The sequence below is a fragment of the Aquarana catesbeiana genome, linkage group LG01 (genome assembly GCF_042186555.1).
Source record: "Aquarana catesbeiana isolate 2022-GZ linkage group LG01, ASM4218655v1, whole genome shotgun sequence".
Taxonomy (NCBI): Eukaryota; Metazoa; Chordata; class Amphibia; order Anura; family Ranidae; genus Aquarana; species Aquarana catesbeiana.
In genome coordinates this window covers 666,667,511-666,688,856 of record NC_133324.1, presented here as the reverse complement: position 1 = coordinate 666,688,856, position 21,346 = coordinate 666,667,511, and the positions used below count along the sequence as shown (strand labels likewise).

At 41.0% G+C, this 21,346-nt stretch overlaps 1 protein-coding gene across 8 annotated transcripts in view; it reads left to right on the top strand.

The window, feature by feature from the left end:
• LEF1 (lymphoid enhancer binding factor 1) overlaps nt 1-21,346 on the top strand; it is a 154,871-nt gene that overhangs the window by 28,499 nt on the left and 105,026 nt on the right. For all 8 annotated transcript variants that reach the window (XM_073602111.1, XM_073602141.1, XM_073602136.1 and 5 more), the window contains one exon: nt 8,583-8,719. In XM_073602111.1, coding sequence (XP_073458212.1) covers nt 8,583-8,719 — 137 coding nt within the window. The remainder of the gene's footprint in view (nt 1-8,582; nt 8,720-21,346) is intronic.

Here is a 21,346-nt window from a genome sequence, read left to right as displayed (position 1 = left end):
TCAAAAATCAATAGTTTCTGCAATGATTGTAGGATATCTGAACATTCTTTTATGGTGCGTAGTTTCCATAGAATGTTATCAATTCAGATACACCTAGCATTTAATTCCTTAGAGCCCTTGCACACTGGGGCGGGGACGGCGTCGGCGGTAAAACGCCGCTATTAATAGCGGCGTTTTACCGTCGGTATGCGGCCGCTAGCGGGGCGGTTTTACCCCCCCCGCTAGCGGCCGAGAAAGGGTTAAAAACCACCGCAAAGCGCCTCTGCAGAGGCGCATTGCCGGCGGTATAGCCGCGCCGTCCCATTGATTTCAATGGGCAGGAGCGGTAAAGGAGCGGTATACACACCGCTCCTTCACCGCTCCGAAGATGCTGCTAGCAGGACTTTTATTACCGTCCTGCCAGCGCATCGCTCCAGTGTGCAAGCCCTCGGGGCTTTCACACAGGAATACATGCAGCGGCACTTTCGGGGCGGTTTGCAGGCGCTATTATTAGCGCAATAGCGCCTGCAAACCGCCCCAGTGTGCAAGGGCTCTTAGAAGAGAAGAGAATGTTCATTTAGCGTGCCATAAAAGCAGAACCTATGCACTCCACCAAGAATGAGATGGTACATAACCAGGTCTTTAGCGTAGAGGTCATTGTGACCTTTAAAAGTGATATATTTCAGCTATACTGATCTTCATCAGGTTTCATGTGTGCTTGATATAAGTATTTCGTTCGAGTTATGAGGGTGGCCACAAAAAGAGGGTTTATCATCACACAGAAGTCAATGGGGTAGACAAAAACAGTAGTGAATGTTCACTAAAGTTGACCATACATTGTGCGAATTTTGCCCAGTTCTTGATAAACCAGCTGAAATGTGAACCATGGATGACCCTGTTCGCACCACATCCTTTCAACTCGAAATCGAAGGAGTCGGGTGAAAAATTGAGAGCCAGTCCTTGAAGCCAACTAGCTGGCAGGAGAGAATCCTCTATTCAGGCTGTTTAGTGTCAATGGGTAAATCGATAAACTTCTCTTGAAGAGATGAATGACAAAGTCTAAAGCCCCGTACACACGATCGGATTTTCCGACAGCAAAAACGTGGATTTTTTTCCGAAGGATGTTGGCTCAAACTTGTCTTGCATACACACTGTCACACAAATGTTGGCCCAAATTTCTGAATGTGAGAACGCGGTGACTTACAAGACGTACGACGAGCCGAGAAAAAGGAAGTTCAATAGCCAGTGCGGCTCCTTCTGCTTGATTCTGAGCATGCGTGAACTTTTGTGCAACGGACTTGTGTACACACGCTCGGAAATTCCGACAAAAAGTTTTGTTGGTGAAAAATTTGAGAACCTGCTCTCAAACATTTGTGGGCGGAAATTCTGACAGCAAATATTCGATGGAGCATACACACGGTTGGACTTTCCGACAGCAAGCTCACATCCAACATTTCCTGTCGGAAAATCCGATCGTGTGTACGGGGCATAAGAGTGCATGGCTAGCCTTAGCAAAGTGAATGTTTGGAAATAAGGTCAACCTTTGTTCACTTTGAATATCCAATCATGTGTGAAGGAAATAGAAAAAATTGGCAGGACAATATTGGTTGATTGAAGCGAACACTGATTCACCTTGTTTATTAAGCTCACTGAATATGCACTTTGCTAAGTGAACAGCTTCTTCTAGTTTAAGGGCCCATTCACACTTGCCTGCACAGTAAAGTAGAGCAATTAGTGTGTGGGTAGCAGCCATTTTTTGATGCAATTTTGTGCGTCAGGGGGAGGTGTGATGAGTGTTTAATCGCACAAAGTGACACTTTATTCATGTCACCACACACCAGCGTGGTTCGTTTGCTGTGCAATGACATGCAGGGCCATCCCTAGAGGTTTGATATTATGTAAACTATTGTTTTCTATGTATCATTGTACTTACCTGCGTTTATCCATGGAGAAAAATGCAGGTATCGGCACATAGTGTGAATGGACCCTAATAAATTATCCCAATGATTACTTGCTGCCTATAAATACTGGAGCAGATTACACAATGTCATAAAGCACAAAGAAAACACACTACAGAAAAAAATAAGTGTTCTAAAACATACATATCTGAGACAGTCATTTGTGCCTAAATAAAAAGGAATTACAGTCCAAACAAGCACAAAGCTACAAAATGACCCTTTTTCCTAGATATGGAGGAACCATCAAGAGAAAGCATTAGGTTGCACTTGTATCACAGCCTGAGTTTAATTGCTTTCAACTGGCATGAATAGAATCAATTGTTCACGTGACTAGTATCATTGAAGAGGGAAGCCAGAGTAGTATATAGTAATCTAACAATGAAATGCTAGGCTTTCCCATGTAGTGGTGATATTACACAACAGTTCCTATAAAGGCCAGTGTTATGATAAATTAATAGTTGAATAATTAAAAAAACAATATGGCATGAATAGAAAGGTGACTGTGGTATTAGTAATAGCTGACACATTATAAATACAACAGACTAATAACTAGTATTGCCCCATAGACAAATAGAAAAAAAACTAAGCAGGGTTACTACATCGTCTATTTCTTAAAAGTGTTTCTATGAACCTGGGAATTCAGATTTCCGGCCCATATACATTTTACATTCACATCAGTCCCTGCCCTCAAGGAGCTTACAATCTATGGTCCCTATTTCACATTCATACATACAAATATTGGGCCAATTTAGACACGAGACAATTAACTACCAGCATGTGTCTTTAGAGTGTAGAGGAAACCAGAGTACCCGAAGGAAACCCACACAGGGAGAACATGCAAACGCCAGGCAGGTAATGCCATGGTTGGGATTGGAACCAGCAACCCTTTTACTGCTAGGTGAATATGCTAACCACTACACCACTATGCTGCCCACTGATGATGAACTTTGCATTTTGCTAGTTGACAGTACAAGGCAGAACACTCATCAGATATAAATAAAAATTCATAAAGTGTCCATTGTGACTGCAGTATTGGAGGGCCCAACAGTTCTCACTGCAAATAAAATTGTGTTGCTGAACTGACTATACATACACTACCCAAATTCAAATATGATAAAATCTGTTAATTCAGTTGCATAAGTTGAATAGTGTTTGGCCAGTAATAATGTATACAGTTAATAAACTGTTTGCATGTCATTTGCAAAATAATCCGGGTCCACATTTCTATGTACCATTGCGGCTAGCTTTGTGTGATTGCACCTATCTGTGAGTGCTTGTGATTAAATGGGAGCAAAGCTGTGGGCTTCAACCCATTATAAGTGTAGGGCACAGCTAAAATTAGATTATGCAAATCAGCTCCTGAAGGAAGGATGTGAAAGATTGCTATAGAAAGATAAACTCCAGCTTCTAGGGTAGCAGCTAAGAGTTTTCCTGGCACATTTGGCCATGGTGAAGGTAAAATGAACATGTATTATATAATAATAGGTAGTCGGAGAGTTCATTCAGTTGAGTATTACATAGTTATACAGTTATACCGCGTACACACGGTCGGACTTACCGACGTAAAATGTGCGATCGGAGCTCGTTGTCGGAAATTCCGACCGTGTGTAGGCTCTATCGGACAGTTTCCATAGTTATACAGTTATACCGCGTACACACGGTCGGACTTACCGACGTAAAATGTGCGATCGGAGCTCGTTGTCGGAAATTCCGACTGTGTGTAGGCTCCATCGGACAGTTTCCATCGGAATTTCTGTCGCACAAAATTTGAGATCTGGTTCTCAAATTTTCCGACAACAAAATCCGTTCACATAAATTCCGATCGTGTGTACACAATTCCGATACACAAAGTGCCACACATGCTCAGAATTAAGCAGAACAGCCGCACTGGCTATTGAACTTCATTTTTCTTGGCTCGTCGTACGTGTTGATCGGAATTTCTGACAAGATTTGTGTGACCGTGTGTATGCAAGACAAGTTTGAGGCAACATCCGTCTGAAAAAATCCATGGATTTTGTTGTCGGAATGTCCGATCAATGTCCGATCGTGTGTACGGGGCATTAGGCAACCTATCGATGGATCGATCCACCACAGGTGGAAGAAAAGAAAATTGCTCGATTCCCCATCAACACAGGCAGTAGGGGGTGTAGGGAGTTTTCTCAGCTGGCAGAACATATTGATTACTGCTAGTGGCTAAAGCTGCTGACAGTAATCACATGTAAAAAAAATACGCCAGGCTGGTTGTACCAATGGATGGATTGACTTGGGTACAATGAGCCTGCCCATACATCGGTAGAAACTTGGTCCCTGCTAAACCGGCTGAATTTCAATCGATGTATGGCTGGCTTAAGGTTGAGAAAAACACAAATCCATCTATCTAGTTCAACCAAAAAACTTGTATTACATTTTGCTCTGTGCAGTGCATGCAGTCAGTGATTTTGTGTGACTATGTAGATATATACATTAAATTTCATGCATTTTTGTCTGTATTTTCTGAAATACTGTACATAGTAACACAAAAAAAAAGCAAAAGATCCAAAAGAGTAGCTGCACTTATGATGTATGATGTATGTTTTATAATCCAGACACATTGCCCCACAGCAAAGTCAGAGCCTCAATCTTCCCTGCAATAGCAATTTGACTTGATCAAGGACACACCCCCAGCCTACTGATTGGACAATGATGGAGCAGTAGCATGCTGATGGGTCATCATCCGTCTGCTCCTTCCTCCTGCTAGCATGTTCATATAAGTACATGTGCACGATAGCAATGCAACTGTACAGGGATTTAAGCTCATCATGCACTTATATTTTTTTCTTAGGCCCGCAGGCTAAATCTAAAAAATTCCTCCATCCACGCTAAACAGCATTGATGGACGAATCCCCCACCCCCCTCCCCACCCTGTTGGCTCCAGTGGCTGTTAGAATACCCAAACAGAGCCTACATCTGATTTCATACAGGTGCTATTTGAACGAAAAATCCCCCCACCACCACCACCAGCTATTGACCTTTTTGGCCAGGTAGTGCCAACAGGGGCACCCACGGCCCAAATTTTGTCTGACTGCATGAATGGCCTGAAATTCTAGCTATGTATGTTAGTCTAGTTCCATCTAAAATATACAATTTTTAAAAAAGGTAGATGTAAATGCTTTTTGTAATTTTTGTATTTATTTTTCTGAAATTCTGTTTTAACGGAACCCTTTCAGACCAGAAAGATCAGACAAATCTTATCAAGGTCAATCAAACACTAATGAACCAACAATTCCTTTGATTCAGCTATCACTAGAACCTGTTGTGAAACAAGCATGCTGAAAAGTGAGAATTCCTGTCCTGCATACTTGTTTCGGGTCAGTGACTGAGTAACAATCACCCTCTTCCCCCAGGGGACTGGACCTTTAAAAAAAGGCAACAGTGGCATTGCCTACATTTGTATCCTCAGATAATTAGCAAGATATGTATAGCATTGTACATAAATGCATTCTAATGTTTATAAATGCACCCATGGAGATCCTTAGGGAACACATAGGAATAAGCAAGAAGGCACATAATTAAAAGCAACATAAAAATTGCTAAATATTCCTAAATGCAAACCACTAAAAGAGAGCTTTCTAATTTCTGTTGCACATTGCTAGCAGAGATATCAATTTTGGCATTGCTAGGATAATCAGGTAGTGTAATTATGGATAACAAGCTTTTGCAAGTATGTAGCATTTATCTCAGAGATTTTCCTGTATGCTGGCATATCTCTGCCAAAAAGTGTTCAAATCCTATGAATCATCTTCTTTGCAGCATAGAAAGGGTAACAATCCTTTCACTGTGCATGCCTTAAGTAAAAAAAAAAAAGAAAGAAAAAAAAGGTCCTTAAAATTTTAAGAATAAAATTATGGCAGCTGGAGGCGGTCAATAAAGTATATAAATGTGATATCTGTTGTGTTTAAGATGGAACAAAAACAAGAGCATACCTTCAGAAAACTGTCAGCCTTTTGATATATCATGCATACCAAGAAGGACTTAACCTAATCCCTGCCCTCTTTGTCCTGTATTTGATTAGTGTTGCCGTCAGTTGTAAGAAAGCCCACAGCTGCCTTCTGCCCAGGAGGTAGTCTGCAGGACTCCATTCTAGTCTGTTTCTTTTTACTGCTCACAATTTCACTTTCCGACAACTACAATTGATTAATAATAACACAGAGGCCAGCTTGTGCAAAGGCTCATGGTAGCTGTAGTTTGGCAGATAGGAAAGAAGCAAAGCTCTGAATGCTGCTAAACTTTGAAAGTTCTTTCGTTCGGCGATATTTTTAATGCCTAGTTATAAGCCATGTAGAATGTAAGATACAGTTTACATTAGACCAGCTTTTATCAATCACTGGTATGTGGACTACTAGTAATACATTGACCAATTGCTTTAGTTGGTAGTTACCCAAAAGTTATTAATTTATTTATTTAAGGTACTTATATAGCGCCATCTATTTACGCAACGTTTTACATATACATTGTACATTCACATCGGTCCCTACCCTCAATAATAAATATAATATGCAAACCTTTCTGAATTACTCTTATATTGCAAGGTATTCGATTTCAATGTTAAAAAAGAGCTCCAGCCTCACCTGTTTCTATCCCATCTGCTTCTGCCTCTGGTGCTTGGTGGAAAACTGTGCTGCTCTTTAATTTGTTTTCCCTTCCCTTTCCCACTGTGTGCCTCAAATTTTTATGAAGGACATTTTAGCAGGAAAATGTCCTGTTTGCAGTTGCCCAGTTCCCACAAGACTCACTGGCAGTTTTTAACCCTCTCCCCGAGCTTCACAAGCTGTGAGTCACTGTTGCAGTGTCCTGTGTGGTGCATACAACATTCATAGAGTCAGTTTCATCTGGATGAGAAAAAGTTATAGCATAGCCTGTCCCCTATGCAGATTGAATCCTGGGAACTGCAGATAGCAGTGTACTGTAAGTTGTTGTCTTTCTCTCTATGGGTGAAAGCAATGTGGTTTCTAAGGGCTAATTCACACTAGAACCGGCTTTTTACTACACACCGGTCAACACTAGGACAAAAATGTTCTGTTTGTCCTATTCACAGTGTAATGCCGTGTACACACGGGCGGACTTTTCGACTGGACTGGTCCGACTAAATAAATCCGTCGGACAATCCGACCGTGTGTGGGCTTCATCGTACCTTCAGCGGACTTTTTCTGTCGAAAATCAGACGGACTTTAGATTTGGAACATGTTTCAAATCTTTCCGACGGACTCGAGTCCGGTCGAAAAATCCATTCGTCTGTATGCTAGTCCAACAGATAAAAAAAGGACGCAAGGGCAGCTATAGGCTACTGGCTATGAACTTATACATTCTAGTTTCTTTGTACCTCATCACGTTCATACCAATGGACTTTCGAATGGACTTTAGTCCGTTCGTGTGTGGGCAAGTCCGGTCGTCCGTAACTCCGTCAAGGGTCTGTCGGAAAGACCGTCGGACGTTTGATGCTGAAAAGTCCGCCCATGTATACACGACCTAATGCAGCCCGGAACTGCACACTACTGTAAAGTAACATGAATGGAGTGTCACTTTTGTGCACTTCAAATAAAGTTTCAATAAAAAAAAGGGAACTGTGTGATGCGCTGAATTGTGCACCACACTGCCCCTGACTATAGTCAGAACAAATAACTGCCAGAGTGTAAAGTGCTACGGTTTACCTCTCTGGCAGATGTCCGTTCTATGTGAATTCAGCCTTAGCGAGTACAGTTGACTTTATGTGTTTCTTTTTACATTAATTGATAATGTGTGCTGCATTACCCATATATACAGAACCAGTAGGGATTATGGAAGGGAAGCTCATACCACTACAGTGACTTCCACCAGCTTCTGAGTCCTGTGCTGACCCGCTGTCCTGCTGCATTATGAACACAGGAAGTTGACCACTTGGCACAGGCACCATTCAGAGAATGATTTTCATTTTCTCAATGAATGTAAAGCATTCTCCTGCTGGATGAGATAGGGAGTGAGACATCACATTGTCACTTCACCTCGTCCAATCAGGGAATGTTATTAATTCTTTAAGGGACTGCAAAGTGATCTCTGAATTATGCTTGTGCCAAGCAGGCAACCTCCTGTGTTCAAAATGCAGCAGAGCAGTGGCCCTGTACAGGACCTGGAACCTAGTTGAGATCACTGTAGTAATGGTTCCTACTACAGTGATTTCCACCTTCTAGCGGGACCCCACAGGTATGGTATATGCATAGTTACATTGGTCCAAGCTGGAACAATATAACTTTTTTAAAATATCCATACCTGGAATTCTTCTTTAATTTCTTGGTAAACCATGGTGATGAAAAAATCTGGTTGAGTATATCAGACATTTTTAGTCAAATATCCACTGTACTCCAAACATTCCTCAAATCAGAGCCCATCATATGTTCTCATAGACTCTAGGGAATAATCTAGGGACATTCCAAGTTTTATATGAATACATGGATGTGGCTTACCTAGTTGTGCTTCACAGGAAATGGTTACTCTGAGCCAAAATTTCACAGCCTTTGAAAGAACATGCTGTAATATGTTGTGTGCCCTTTTGGCAAAATTAAAAGAAAAGCTTTTTCATAAGATGACTTTTTCTCTTTTCTGTTTTTTTTTCCCTTGGGGGGGGTGGAATAGCTGGAAAACATCCGGACGGTGGTTTATACAGCAAAGGCCATTCGTATCCTGGATACCCAAGCTACATCATGATGCCAAATATGAATAATGACCCATACATGTCAAATGGATCTTTGTCTCCACCCATTCCTAGAACAGTAAGTGCACTGTGTCTTGCTGCAGTTGGTTTCTTCTCAGATTCAGTCCAGGTCACATTTCTGTGTAACATTTATGAGCTTTCAAATTCTGCTTGGCAGCACAAAGCACAAAATGGTTTCTTTCTGTGTGAACTGTACCGTTATTGTCTCTGCTAGTTTCTGAGGAACTGGAATACCTTCTTACACTGATTGTTGTTATACTTGCCAACTTTTCTATAATAACAGATACCGTCATATTGTATTTGCATTTTTATTTTTTTATTTATTTCCTTGACATCATAAGGTTAGGTGGAAAGCACCTATTTTCTAAAGCTGAACTTAAGGTTAACAGATATACATATTTGCAATACATATGTGGATATTGCGGTACCTGCCAATGGATCTGTCATTCTTTAAAGGCAGATTTGTGATCTAGACTTGTAGACAGCAGAGCCAGATGGCCAATCTCCATTGTAGCAGAAGCTTGGTCGAGAACAGCGGGGGAAAACCTACCCCTCGATTGCTGATTGGACAGTGATGCAGAAGAAGCATACTGACAAGGTCATCCCACTGCTCAGCATGTTCACCATCAGCACATCCTAATGTAAGAAATTCTTATTGGGTCCTATTCCTATCCTGTTCTCTTCCAATCTGAAATTTTCTGCAAAGAGAATTACAGAAGACTGATATCTAGGCAAATTCAGGTACTTAAACTAGTTGAATTAAAAATACATTTAATGATTTTTTTTAAAGAATATAATTGCATTTTTTCCATTTTTAAAATCAGATTTAAAAATAATTTATTTGCGCAAAAAAAGGCACATTTGAAATTTCATGGGATTTGTTTTATTCTCTGACTGCTTCTACATATAGGAAGAACTGGAATAAAAAGCAGTCAGTTAGCCTGTAGTCATAATTCTTCCAGATGTTATCCCATCTTTGCTACAGAGACGTACCTTGCTAGCAAACCCTAGTAACAAACCTTGCCTCATTTGCATAATTATCTGAATAGGAATGACCAGTGGCTGCTGCAACTGAATTAAGTATGTTTCTGCATAACTGATTACCTCGAAGATCAAAGTCCATAATCTTAAGGGTCCCTTTACTCTTCAATTGCGGGGCATTATCGTACTTATTTTAGAGTGTGGTATATCATGCATTAACATGTGTTGCGTCAAGGCAACCCATTTATTTAGAAATCCTTAAAATGGTTCTAAAGTCACAACATTTTTTATCTTAATGCATTGAATGCTTTAAGGAACAAAGGCCCACTATCTTTTCTCCTCCCCCCCGCCCCCCCCTGGCTTGTGTCTCATCGCTCCAGTGCTTTCCCTGGCTACAGCAGTTCTCCTTCACTTCCACAGACTCCTGCTGCTGTCAGTCAAACTCCTGTGAGCAGGGATCGGGGGGCGGGGGTTACTGGCGCTGTGTGTGTCTATGGTCGTCCACAGCCCCGATGGAGAGTATAAAATACAGGTTATACTTACGTGTTTTATGCAAGGGTATTACAAAGAGCCAGTCCCTTTACCTCCTCTTTTGGCTGTACCCTGCCGACACTGCCTGCTTCTTCTTCTTCCAAGTGCCCCCATAGCAAGTGGCTTTGCTAAGGGGGCACTTGGAAGAAGAAGAAGCAGGCAGTGTCAGCGGGGTACAGCCAAAAGAGGAGGTAAAGGGACTGGCTCTTTGTAATACCCTTGGATAGAACAGGCAAGTATAACCTGTATTTTATTTTAACGCAAAACAGTTTTATCTTTAGTATCACTTTAAAGGGTATCGAAACTGAAAAACAAAAGTGTACGCTTTAAAGGCTTGCCATGAAAAATGTGAATTTAACCAAATACACTTTCATCTGTTGGAGAGAAATATTTGTGTATACATTACCCTGGAGGCATTACCTGAATTCTCGCTCATTAAAGAGGAACCTCACACTCCCTAGGTACAACTAAATTCTTTCTACCTCATAATTGATCCTGTGGGTTAATAAAAGAAAGCATATGTACTACTGCATGGAGTTCTATGTTGTTTACCTTGCAGCTGAAAGCAGAACTACACTGCATCTGAGCACCACAAAGGAAAAATGCTATTTAAAGGATAAGTACACCTTTGGGAACATGTTACATGTTCCTCCCGTTTTTTGGGTGGAACATGTAACATGTTCCTGATGCTGCAGCCGCTGTCTGCTGACCCCCCCTCCCTGTGGCTGCAGTACGGGAAGAAGTTTCCTGTATTAGCTATCACTTTTTAAAATCAGTGCCGCTGTGCTGGGCTCCTCCCACGCGGCCGCGTCATTCATTCACACAGCTCTATGTGTGAATGAACTACAAGCCCTGACATTCTTAGCAGCTGTTGGCTTGTAGTTCTCAATGAACTACCATGGCGCTGTGGAGCACTGTGGTAGTTCACTGATCTCTTCCTGTCAATGTATCTGCTTATCTGTATGAGATCTGAAGGAGCCCTGCATGGGGCTGGTGCAATGCATTACAAGCTCCAAAAGAAAAAAATAATAAATGCACATTTTCTTACCTGCAAAAAAATGTGAATTTATATTTTTTTCTAAAAGGTGAACTTATCCTTCAATTCATTTTTAATATTCAAAGCAAATGCCCTCCAGGCAATGGTCTCCAGGCTCTGTTTTGCTGAGAAATCACATTCGAAAAACACCCCTCTAGCATTTCTGGCCGTAGCCATCTTGAGTAAGGGTAGATGATTCATGTAGCATTACCTTCCTGGAATCCATCTGCCCTTAGTTCAGGCATACAAGCAGGAGGGTGTGCTTAGCTAAAGAAAACTCCTCCCCCCTCCAGAAGATTCCTGGGATATATGACATGACATAAGAAACCAGAAAGTAAGGGTCCTTTCACATGGGGCATGTCCGTTACACAGATTCTGCTTGCTCAGCGGGGGATCGATCCGCTGATCCCTGCTGAGCAGGTGGATGACAGCTCCGTCTCCGCTCACTGTGCTGAGAGGGACCTGTCAAAGCCCCGCTCTCCTCTATGGGAGATAGACAGACGTTTTCATCCGATCCCATCCGATCTGATCCTCCAGACGGATGGAAAATAGGGTTTCCATCCGTCTGGATTTCACGGACAGGATCGGATTGGATAGCGGACATGTCACCACTGACATCCGCTGCTCCATAGGAGTGAATGGAGTGTCCGATCAGGTCCACCTGAAAAACTGACAGGCGGACCTGATCGGAGTGAAAGGGGCCTTACTGAAGAAACAAGACAAAAATAATAAAAACTTCTAAACAAGTAAATATGATAGACATTCCTATCTATTTACTAATGCCTAGGAATTGAAAATAGTCAATGTGGATTGAGAGAATGAAGTTTCACTTGAAGCTCTCGTTGCACCACGCTGCTTCTGCACTACCATCTTGAGACTCTCATTCACATATCACAGATCTTAGCCAGAATCCCACGCATGCATAGACATGCTGCAGGTCTCTGCTAGGTATTGAGGCCCTGGCAAAGACCAGCAGCACGTCTGCGCATGTGTGGGCTCTTATGGAGCTTGCACCTCTCGCTAAAACACTACCTCCTGGGAGGAGGCCACGGGGGCGACCCCTATGTTATGCTCGCCTAAGTGAGAAATCAGGAAGTGGTAAGCCACACCACTAAAACAGAAAACAGGTACAGTATTCACTTTTGCTATTGTGTCGGAAGGAGTGGGAGGAAAGCAAATGAGAGAAAGTTTATCTAAATGGGTGAAGGCCCATTTTAATGCTTGCGAATTGTGGTGAATAAATGCACATAAGAAATCACTCCTAAGGCATTAAATTAAAGAGGGGACCTCAGAACTTCTCCTTAACAGCTGGAGTGGCAGAATTTATGCAGCTGCACTAGCAAAATGCGTGCCCACCAATTTCATATACTTATTACAGTTTTCGTGAGACGACAAACTGTGTTAACTGACATAGGCAGTAAGTGACAGGAGGTGTGTCGTTTAACACTAACATATAAAGGTGACTATTTTAGCACCTCTGCATGCTGACACTTCAGCAAATTGTTTACCAAACAGCAAAAGTGTCACATCACCTAAGTGGCGGGCTTAAATGCTAAAGCTTTTGGTGTCTGCAGGAATTCAATGGGAGAGCCTTTGTTCTCAGATGTTTTTCATTCCTTTAAATGTTGCAGCTGTTTGATGGAAAGTGAGCACTCCACGTGTTGCTGGCAGAGTCAGAGTCTATGCTGCTTGAAACAGCATGCAACTAAGGCGAGTTTAATCTGAGCACAAATGGCCAGATACAATGAAACATTTAAAATCTGCTCTTCTTACTACAACCAACACAGCCGCAAGTTGAAACGGAAACAATAATGGGTTTGGGTTCTTTATACTTGATATTTTTTATCATCTATACATTTTAAACCAATATTTCTTTATATACAATCTTTAATTTACAAAGAGGCATTTCAATTGATATTGATTTTATGGACTTTCAATAAATCCTTTTGATTTTACTTCCGGATGTCCCGCCATTCTTCTTTGTTTCCATTGGATTTCCCTGGCTGCGGACCAGGCAGACACCCGGATCTCTTTAGCAGCTCATCAGATCCTCACAGGTGGCTTTAAGCGGTGTGTTCCCAGCGCTTTCTCTCATTTAACTCGATAATACACTGGTGTCACTGGTGTTTTTGCTTTTAAACTGTCTCTCAAATTGATCCTCTATGTTTCCTCCTTGAAAAGAGCAGACAGAAAGGGAAAGGGAGAGTCACATGAGACCCCTGAAGTCAGTCTGCTGTGTTTGGAAATTTGAGGTTAAGCTATTGAGCTTGGTAAACAGCTGTTTGTTTTCAGAATTAGATCAGCCTTGTAAACATGTGAGGAGGAATCTAGAGCTCTACCTGCTGACTGCAGTTTTTTTAATATGAAACATTCATTTGTAACATTTATTATTTACCTGGCTAAAACAAAATCCAGATATTTTTAATATTTTATGTAAGTACTGAACACAACAAACAATAAAAATAGATAGAAAAAACACTTTACCTTTTAACATTAAAGTGATTGTAAACGATCAGCTTGTAAAACAACCCATTCAGTTTAAAATAGAAATGAAGGGCAAAACATTTTTGTATAGATATAAAAAAATATATAAATACCCTTTTTCCCTTTTTTATAAGCGATCACATTCCCTCTGTTCTCAGCTACATAAGAGCTGGGGGGAGGAGAAGCTGCAGATTCCCAGTAAATGGCTGAGCAGCAGGGCATGTCAGGACAAGTGAAGTCTGATCATTGGAGGAGATCACACGGAGTTCCCAGCATAGCTATAGAACTGACCATGGTGTGCTCTCCTGCTTAGTGTGATCAGTGTTTAATAGGAAAGGAGAGGGACTGGCAGGATCACCAGGGGTTTCACACAAAGTAAGCAATACAAAGAGAACAGGATACTTTCTGTACACGGTACAGTACAGTCTCAAGTACACGGTACAGTAGGCACATATCAGGAATATGAATTGGGGTAACAAACGCTTTAAAGGCTCTTTGCACCTGGAGCCATCTAGGAGCAGTGTTTTAGTTTTCCCTGGAGGGGGCAAGTGCCCCTGCAGGCAGCTTGTCAAAGTCTAGTAAGCTGTGGCTGAATGGGGCTGAATGTTCTACCAAGTGGTAGCGGAGTTTAGGCCCCTGACCTTACAGAGGAAGGTCCGTTACTCAGCTCATCCAGATGGCCCTGTGTTCAGAGGGCCTATAGTGTATATAAAGCCAGTTTTTATAGTCTTACATAGAGAAAAGAAATGGTAATATTTTTACCAAATTATTGTTTGCTTTCTCTGTCCTCTGGAGAGATTTGTCATCACTTCCCATCCTGGGATCCCTTGCTTTCTGTTTCAGAGGCAATAATCAACAATAAAAATAGAGGGGTGCCGTTCCATAAATTTAAACTTTTTCTTCCTTCAAGTCTGGCCTTACTGTACATTTCTCTTCTGCATTCAGCACCATAAGCTTTCAATTTTCATGGAATTAAAAGCCCCACATGTTTGAAAGTGCTGAATCGCTCTTTTGAGTCACAGACCAATTTCTGCATACAGACATAATAATAATATACTGCTCAACACTTTATTCACTTGTGTCCTCCTCCAGCACAACCAAGGACTGCAATGGCAGAGCTAGTGTACTGATCAGATATGGTGCAAGACCATTTTACTCTTAGTTTCAACCTATTTTTTAAGTTAATACATGGCTCAAATATCACCAATGCCTGTGAATCGGCCAAAATTTGAGCCGTGGGTCAAATAACAATAACAGTAATTTTGGACAATCAAATGCAGTTATTGTTCAGGTAGTCTGAAAGCTGTGGGTGCCAGCTATTGGAATGCAATAGCCAACAGTGCAGTGATTCATCCATCCATGCTGTTTAACATAGATGGGGAATGGATGGGGATATCTATGGAGATCTTTACATGTATAGCTAGCTTAAGGGCGGCAGAACCTGATCCATTAAGGTATGTCTAAAACCAAAACTTCTGAATTTTATTGCCGTCTGTGTCCCCTCTAGAGAGATACACTTTGACTTTTTGTCCTGGTGACCACTGTCAGAGTTCCTGTTCTGGAACAACCATGCAGCAAATGAAGTTACAATAACAGTTCTATTGGTGACTCCGAAAAGATTGAAGCCATAAGGTCAGTATGACATCCAAATAAGTAATGTCTCCAGGGAGATAGGTCAGCAATGGCGCTCCTTATATTTTTCTCATGACGCGTTTCCACCAATTTTGGGTACCTCTAAACAAATGTATTATATCCAGTATTGTTATGCGATACATAACCTAGATTCTGCATCACAAAATGAATACCAGCAACATATAACACATTGCTTTCATATGAGGGGGTAAATCTGTTTCAAATAAGGAGACATCGTGCTAGAATTCTTTGTTTTCTCTCTACGTTTGGTCCTACATAGACTTAATTTAAAGCATTCTTATATTGTGCCACATAGAGACTGTGTGAAATGGGCTGGCTCACGTTGAAAGATACTTAGAAGACCCCCCACCCCCCACCGCAAGATGAAGTAAATAGCATTTGTGGCTTGGCAAGCTAAGTGAACCAAATTCCATTATTACTTATATTTATAATAGGAGCAGTATTTTGCTTTTAAACAGCAAGTACTAAACTTTTAAAGGCTAATTCCACCCAAAATGGATTTGTTTTTAGATGGACATGGATGGGCTGAATTACCCACAGGCTTCTTATGTGTCTTAGGCAGTCTCGTGGCTCCTCCATAAAGAAAATGATAATTGAAAAATCTAACAGGGGGCTTGAGACCCCTTGTAATGCTTGCAGCAGGTGGTCAGGATTAGGTCCTTGAGATCTCACAGTTCAAATCCCCAAGAGATGTATGTAAGTGGATGGATGATTCAACATGCCAGCATCTACCCAGAGAAGAAACAACACTTTGGGGTTGAACTGAGCCCTTCATTTGTTTACTATAGCCCAAAATACGCTAATATTTGCTTTGATCACAGTGAACATAAAAAAATAACCAAAGGGCTGTAGCAATTTGTCGGCTTTGGTGTTTTGTTTAAGGACCATTAATCTCAATAAAGCTATTTGTAACCTTTGCAGATACATTTGTTAACATTTAAGGAATGTAGCTGAACTGTAGATAGTTGAGCTAAAATTGAGTTCATAGTAGAAAAATGTGGCCTTGTACATATGATGAATCTATCTCCCTTTGTTTGCCAGCAGGCATTCATATATAATACAGTGTTAAAAATGTTAAGGTCTAGCATTGGCCAATCAATTACATACATTATAAATATGGCAAGATCTTTACTTGTTCCAGCTTGTATGTCCCTTGACATTTAATTTGCTAAGACACTGTGGGGTTGATTTACTAAAGGCAAACAGGCTGTGCACTTTGCAAAGTGCAGTTGCCCTCTACGAGTGCAGTTGCTCCAGAGCTTAGTAAATGAGATAAGGCTTCACTTTGCAAAGAGTACCCAATCATGACCAAAGAAAATTTTAAAAAATGCATTAATGCTTGCACATGATTGGATGATGGCAGTCAGCAGAGTTTCTGCTCATTTACTAAGCTCTGGAGCAACTGCACTTGCAGAGCGCAATTGCATTTTGCAAAGTGCACAGTCTTTTTCCCTTTAGTAAATCAACCCCTGTGTATCATAAACAGCTGCCATGTTTTTTTGTTATTTTGTTTTTTAATTTACCTTTTTATTATCATCTTATGCATCTAAGTGCCGCAGATATTCTCCACACACTTTCAGCCACTGCCTATCAACATGCACTTGCTCTAGCACTGGCTGCACATTGTTGCTCAGGACTGCCTTCCTGATAGTGACAAAAGTGGAACATGCTTGTGCAATGTTTGTCAGCATGGCTACTTTTAGTCTTTATCAGGGGTGGATGTGAGAGGGTGACAAAGCACAATTAGGAGACGGTTGTCACCCTATAACACTAAGTGCCTGAACAAGGACATTTATGGCAGGATAACCAGGTAATATTTTAATAAACACTACATATGTAGAAAAAAAGAACTACAATTACATATAAAACCCTATATGAGATTTTAGTATTTTGTTGTGAAATGGAAAACATATTGAGCATCAGCAGAAAGGATAATAGTAGTATATAAAGCAAAAACCATAACAACCAATAAGGTATTCAGTTTCCCATTATTAGAAACTAAGAGTCTTGTCAATATGTTCTGATATTCCCCACAGCTACCAATGAAATTCCAACTTTCATGGCAGGGTTAAGGCCGTCATACACAGCTCAGATGTAAAAATCTCCACTGCCAGCTTTACATTCAGAAAGCCATGGCACCCATGGCTGCCTGAATACCCAAAGGGAGACTGCGACTGATCTAATTCATGTTCGGCTGATAATTTTCTACCCTCCTCATACTATTTGTAAAGAGCCTTTGTTAAGCAGGGTAATCAGGGCTGGATCTAGCCTATCTGACCTGATTATAAAAAGTCAGCAAGCATAAAGATGCAGGTAACCAGTGTTCTTTGTTCACTCTATTGTTCCCATCATGGTGTCCCTTACATCAGCTGTCCCCATCAGAGTCCCCTTTAGATAAACTGTCCACATCAGAGTGTCCCCTTTTATCAGCTGTCCCATCAGAATGCCCCCTTACATCAATTGTCCCTATCAGAGTGCTTCTTATATAAACTGTTCCCATCAGAGTGCTCCTTACATCAACTGTTCCCATCAGAGTGCTCCTTACATCAACTGTCCCCATCAGAGTGCCCCCTTACATTACTTGTCCCCATCAGAGTGCCTCATGAATCAGTGGATGTGCTGTAATTTTGTCTGATTTTGCTGAAATGAGTCAATATATCAAGCCCTTAATGGGGATCTTTAATGCTGATTGGTGGCAGGGGAGAGTAAACCCCATTAGTAGAAAAAAGCACACTGATACACATGGGTGTACACAGCTTTTAGTGCAATATTTTCTTGTATATACCTTATATAGATGAGAGCAAATTAGATTGAATCAGCTGTGTGCAAGTTCTATGTATGACTGTTCATATTAGTTGTTCAAAGTTGCCATAGGGATATCAGGGAATAAATTGCGCATCTCTATACAATCTGTAGGTAAATTGTGGTATGCAGATACCAGAAGGAGGGCTGGCAAGAATGAAAAGGGGCCATGAGACGTTAGAGGGTGCCTTAATACTACACATGTTTTGGCAATACAGTGCTGAAGGCCCTATAGCTTTTACTGTTACTGTTTATAAACCTTTGATCAATAGCCCCCTGTGATACAAACAATAATTTTATCAATGTCACTACAGTTTTTCAGAAGAGGAAACTGTCGCAACCATGAATCTCCTGTAGGAGGAAACAGCTGGAACCAAGAATATCTATCTATGTATTTTTCCACCAATTTCCTGTTATCATAAAGAGCTGGGTTATGCTCCCTTGGGCCAGTAAACTCTGGCCCCCCTCCGGTTAAAGTACTAGCTAAAATAGCATAATTATAATTATATACTGTACATTTAGGTTGATTTACTAAAAACATAGACTGTTAATTTAGCACAGTGAATGTTCACTGAACTTGGTAAATAAGATAAAGCTGTTTTCATTTTAATCAACCAATCATTTTTCAACAATATCCTTTTAATTTTCTTAATTCCCCTTGATATGATTGGGTGTTTAAAGTGAGCAAAGGTTCACCTTATTTGCTACCATTCATTACTATTTCAACATGAACATTAACTTTGCAAAGTGAACCGCCTCTATAATTTTAATAATTATTAATTTGATAAATAAATGAAATGTATACAAAAGATATTAATGAAAGCAGTTTTTGACCTTGTTGGAACCACTGTTTGGCAAAAGTTGGTTGTTTGTTCAACTTTAGTCAGAGAACCTGTTGGCAAATTATCGGCCAAAAAGCACCTGCATCCAATTAGATGTAGGCACTGTTTGGGTATACTGACAGCGGCGTTGGATGTCAAAATACATTAGCGCGGAAGGGATGGGGGGGTTCACCCATCCACACTATAAGCATGGATGGAGGGATCTGCTAGATGGCTTTCATTCAGCCCACAGACTGAATAAAAGAAATCTAAACATGTATGGCCTGCACATGCTTCAGTCTCTATCCCTTCTCCTCACTAACTAAATACAGTCACCTTTGTAGTTTTGCCACTGTTCAGCACAGTGAGATACTCAGTTACATGGGATGTTTCCCAGCTGGCCTCTGTCTGTGGGGAAACCATGACTCACTGCTGTGAAGGATACTTTCTAAACACCATAAACTGTGGAACCTTCAAATATTTTCTTGATTAATTACCATCTCAGACAAAACAAAAATGGTGCAGCCAAAAGGCTTTTAAATAACATTAAATCAAACATGACGCGCATTCATAATAAATTATTTGTTAATGGTATTAGAAAAAAACTACAATTTTTTCTTCAAAAGCCATCATAACAGCTTTCAGTTAGTTATTTATAGAACTACATATTTAGCCTCTCCCTGAAACATCATGGGCTACCATACCTTAGTATATCTCAGTGATTTTATATATATATATATATATATATATATATATATATATATATATATATATATATATATATATGCCACAATTGACACTTTCTGTGGGGGGGGTGACTGGTTTTAACAGGTGCCCACTCCTGGGTAAGATCACCGCGGCAATCTCCAAGTATGTTTGGCCCCTCCTCCTTTACCCCGCTGCCTTCAGGCACACACACAGGTCCCAGGAGATGGTGGGACCCTTCGCCTGACTCACGCATGTGCAGTGGGAAACCAGCTGTGAAGCCTGAAGGCTTCACTGCCAGTTTCCCTGAGTGAAGATGCCTGTACCAAAGGCTGATTGAAGAATCGGCTCGGGTGCCAACGTCACTGGATCCCTGGACAGGTAAATGTCCTTATAATAAAAGTCAGAAGGTATAGTATTTGTAGCTGCAGACTAAAGCTCCTCTTTAAGGACAAAGTAGGGCTTGTTAAAACCCCTGTCAGTCTATTTTTCCTTCCAGTCCCTGCAGTCTCTTCTCCCAGCACTCTCAGATTCGGATGCCCCTGATGTCATTGAGGCTATTGCAGGGATTGTAGCCCTGCATTGTATATGAGGACGAAGAGGGACAGTCCACTGTCGAAGCATAGAGGATGGCCGTTTGCTATGGGAGTGGCGGATCAGGTAAGTAAAAGTGCTTTTACCATCTCCTAGACATAACCAAGCAGTTAACCCTTGCAGTGTGGGTGCACAAAAGGAGGGCTTTTACTTTTCCTGGATTTGGGCTTTAAGGATTGATTACTTATTGCAGCCTTTCTCAACATTTTTACCCCAGGGGAACCTTTAAAATTATTTTCAGGTCTTGATGAACCCTTACTAAATCCAATTCAAAGAGGAGTCAAAAGGAAAATGCCCACTACATTGCTGAACAGTAGGAAGAATGCTCCTTACTTTTGTGGTCAGTTGGTAAAATGCCCCTCTTACATTGGTGGTCAGAATGCCTCCGTTACAGACAGCTAAAAAGATTAGGTATTGATGGCTTTAAAAAAAGTGGTGTCCTCCCTGGAATAATGCAGGCACAATCAACATGAAGGTCAGCCACAGCTCAAGGAACCCCTAACGACCATTGGAGAAACCCTAGGTTGACTGACTGCAAAGGCCAAAACCCTGACTCCCTGACTCCTTCTTTGGGTTATATAAATGATCTCAGAGGTATTTTGCCATAATGCATGTAAAATTTCATAGGAGAAAGGTGTAACTTGCTGTTAAATGTAAACATACAAGTACCAAGCAACGACTGTCCTCTTTTTTGGTGCTTGTGAGCAGAAATAGGACAGTATATAATATGTTCATTCACAAGCATTTCAGTTTGGTTGGAAATTTTAGGAAATTAATTTTGATAATTTGTGAGAACAGCAATGAGGAAAGGTTACCGATTTGCAAGGTTTAGGTTGGTGTGTGCTACACAGTCTATGTACTTTTTTGAGATAGCTTTTCGTGAGCGACTCCCTTGACCTTCATGGGGGCCATAACTGATAAGTGGTCACAGCATGTTTCCTGAAGGTTCTTTTAGGATAGTTTGTCTAAAATAGTAGGGAGCTTAATTCTACACTTTCTTATTTAGTGTATGATTATGTGCTTAGCACCGGAAAACTGACTGCTAAACCACAGCTTCAGCTGTAAGCTGTAGGGCTAT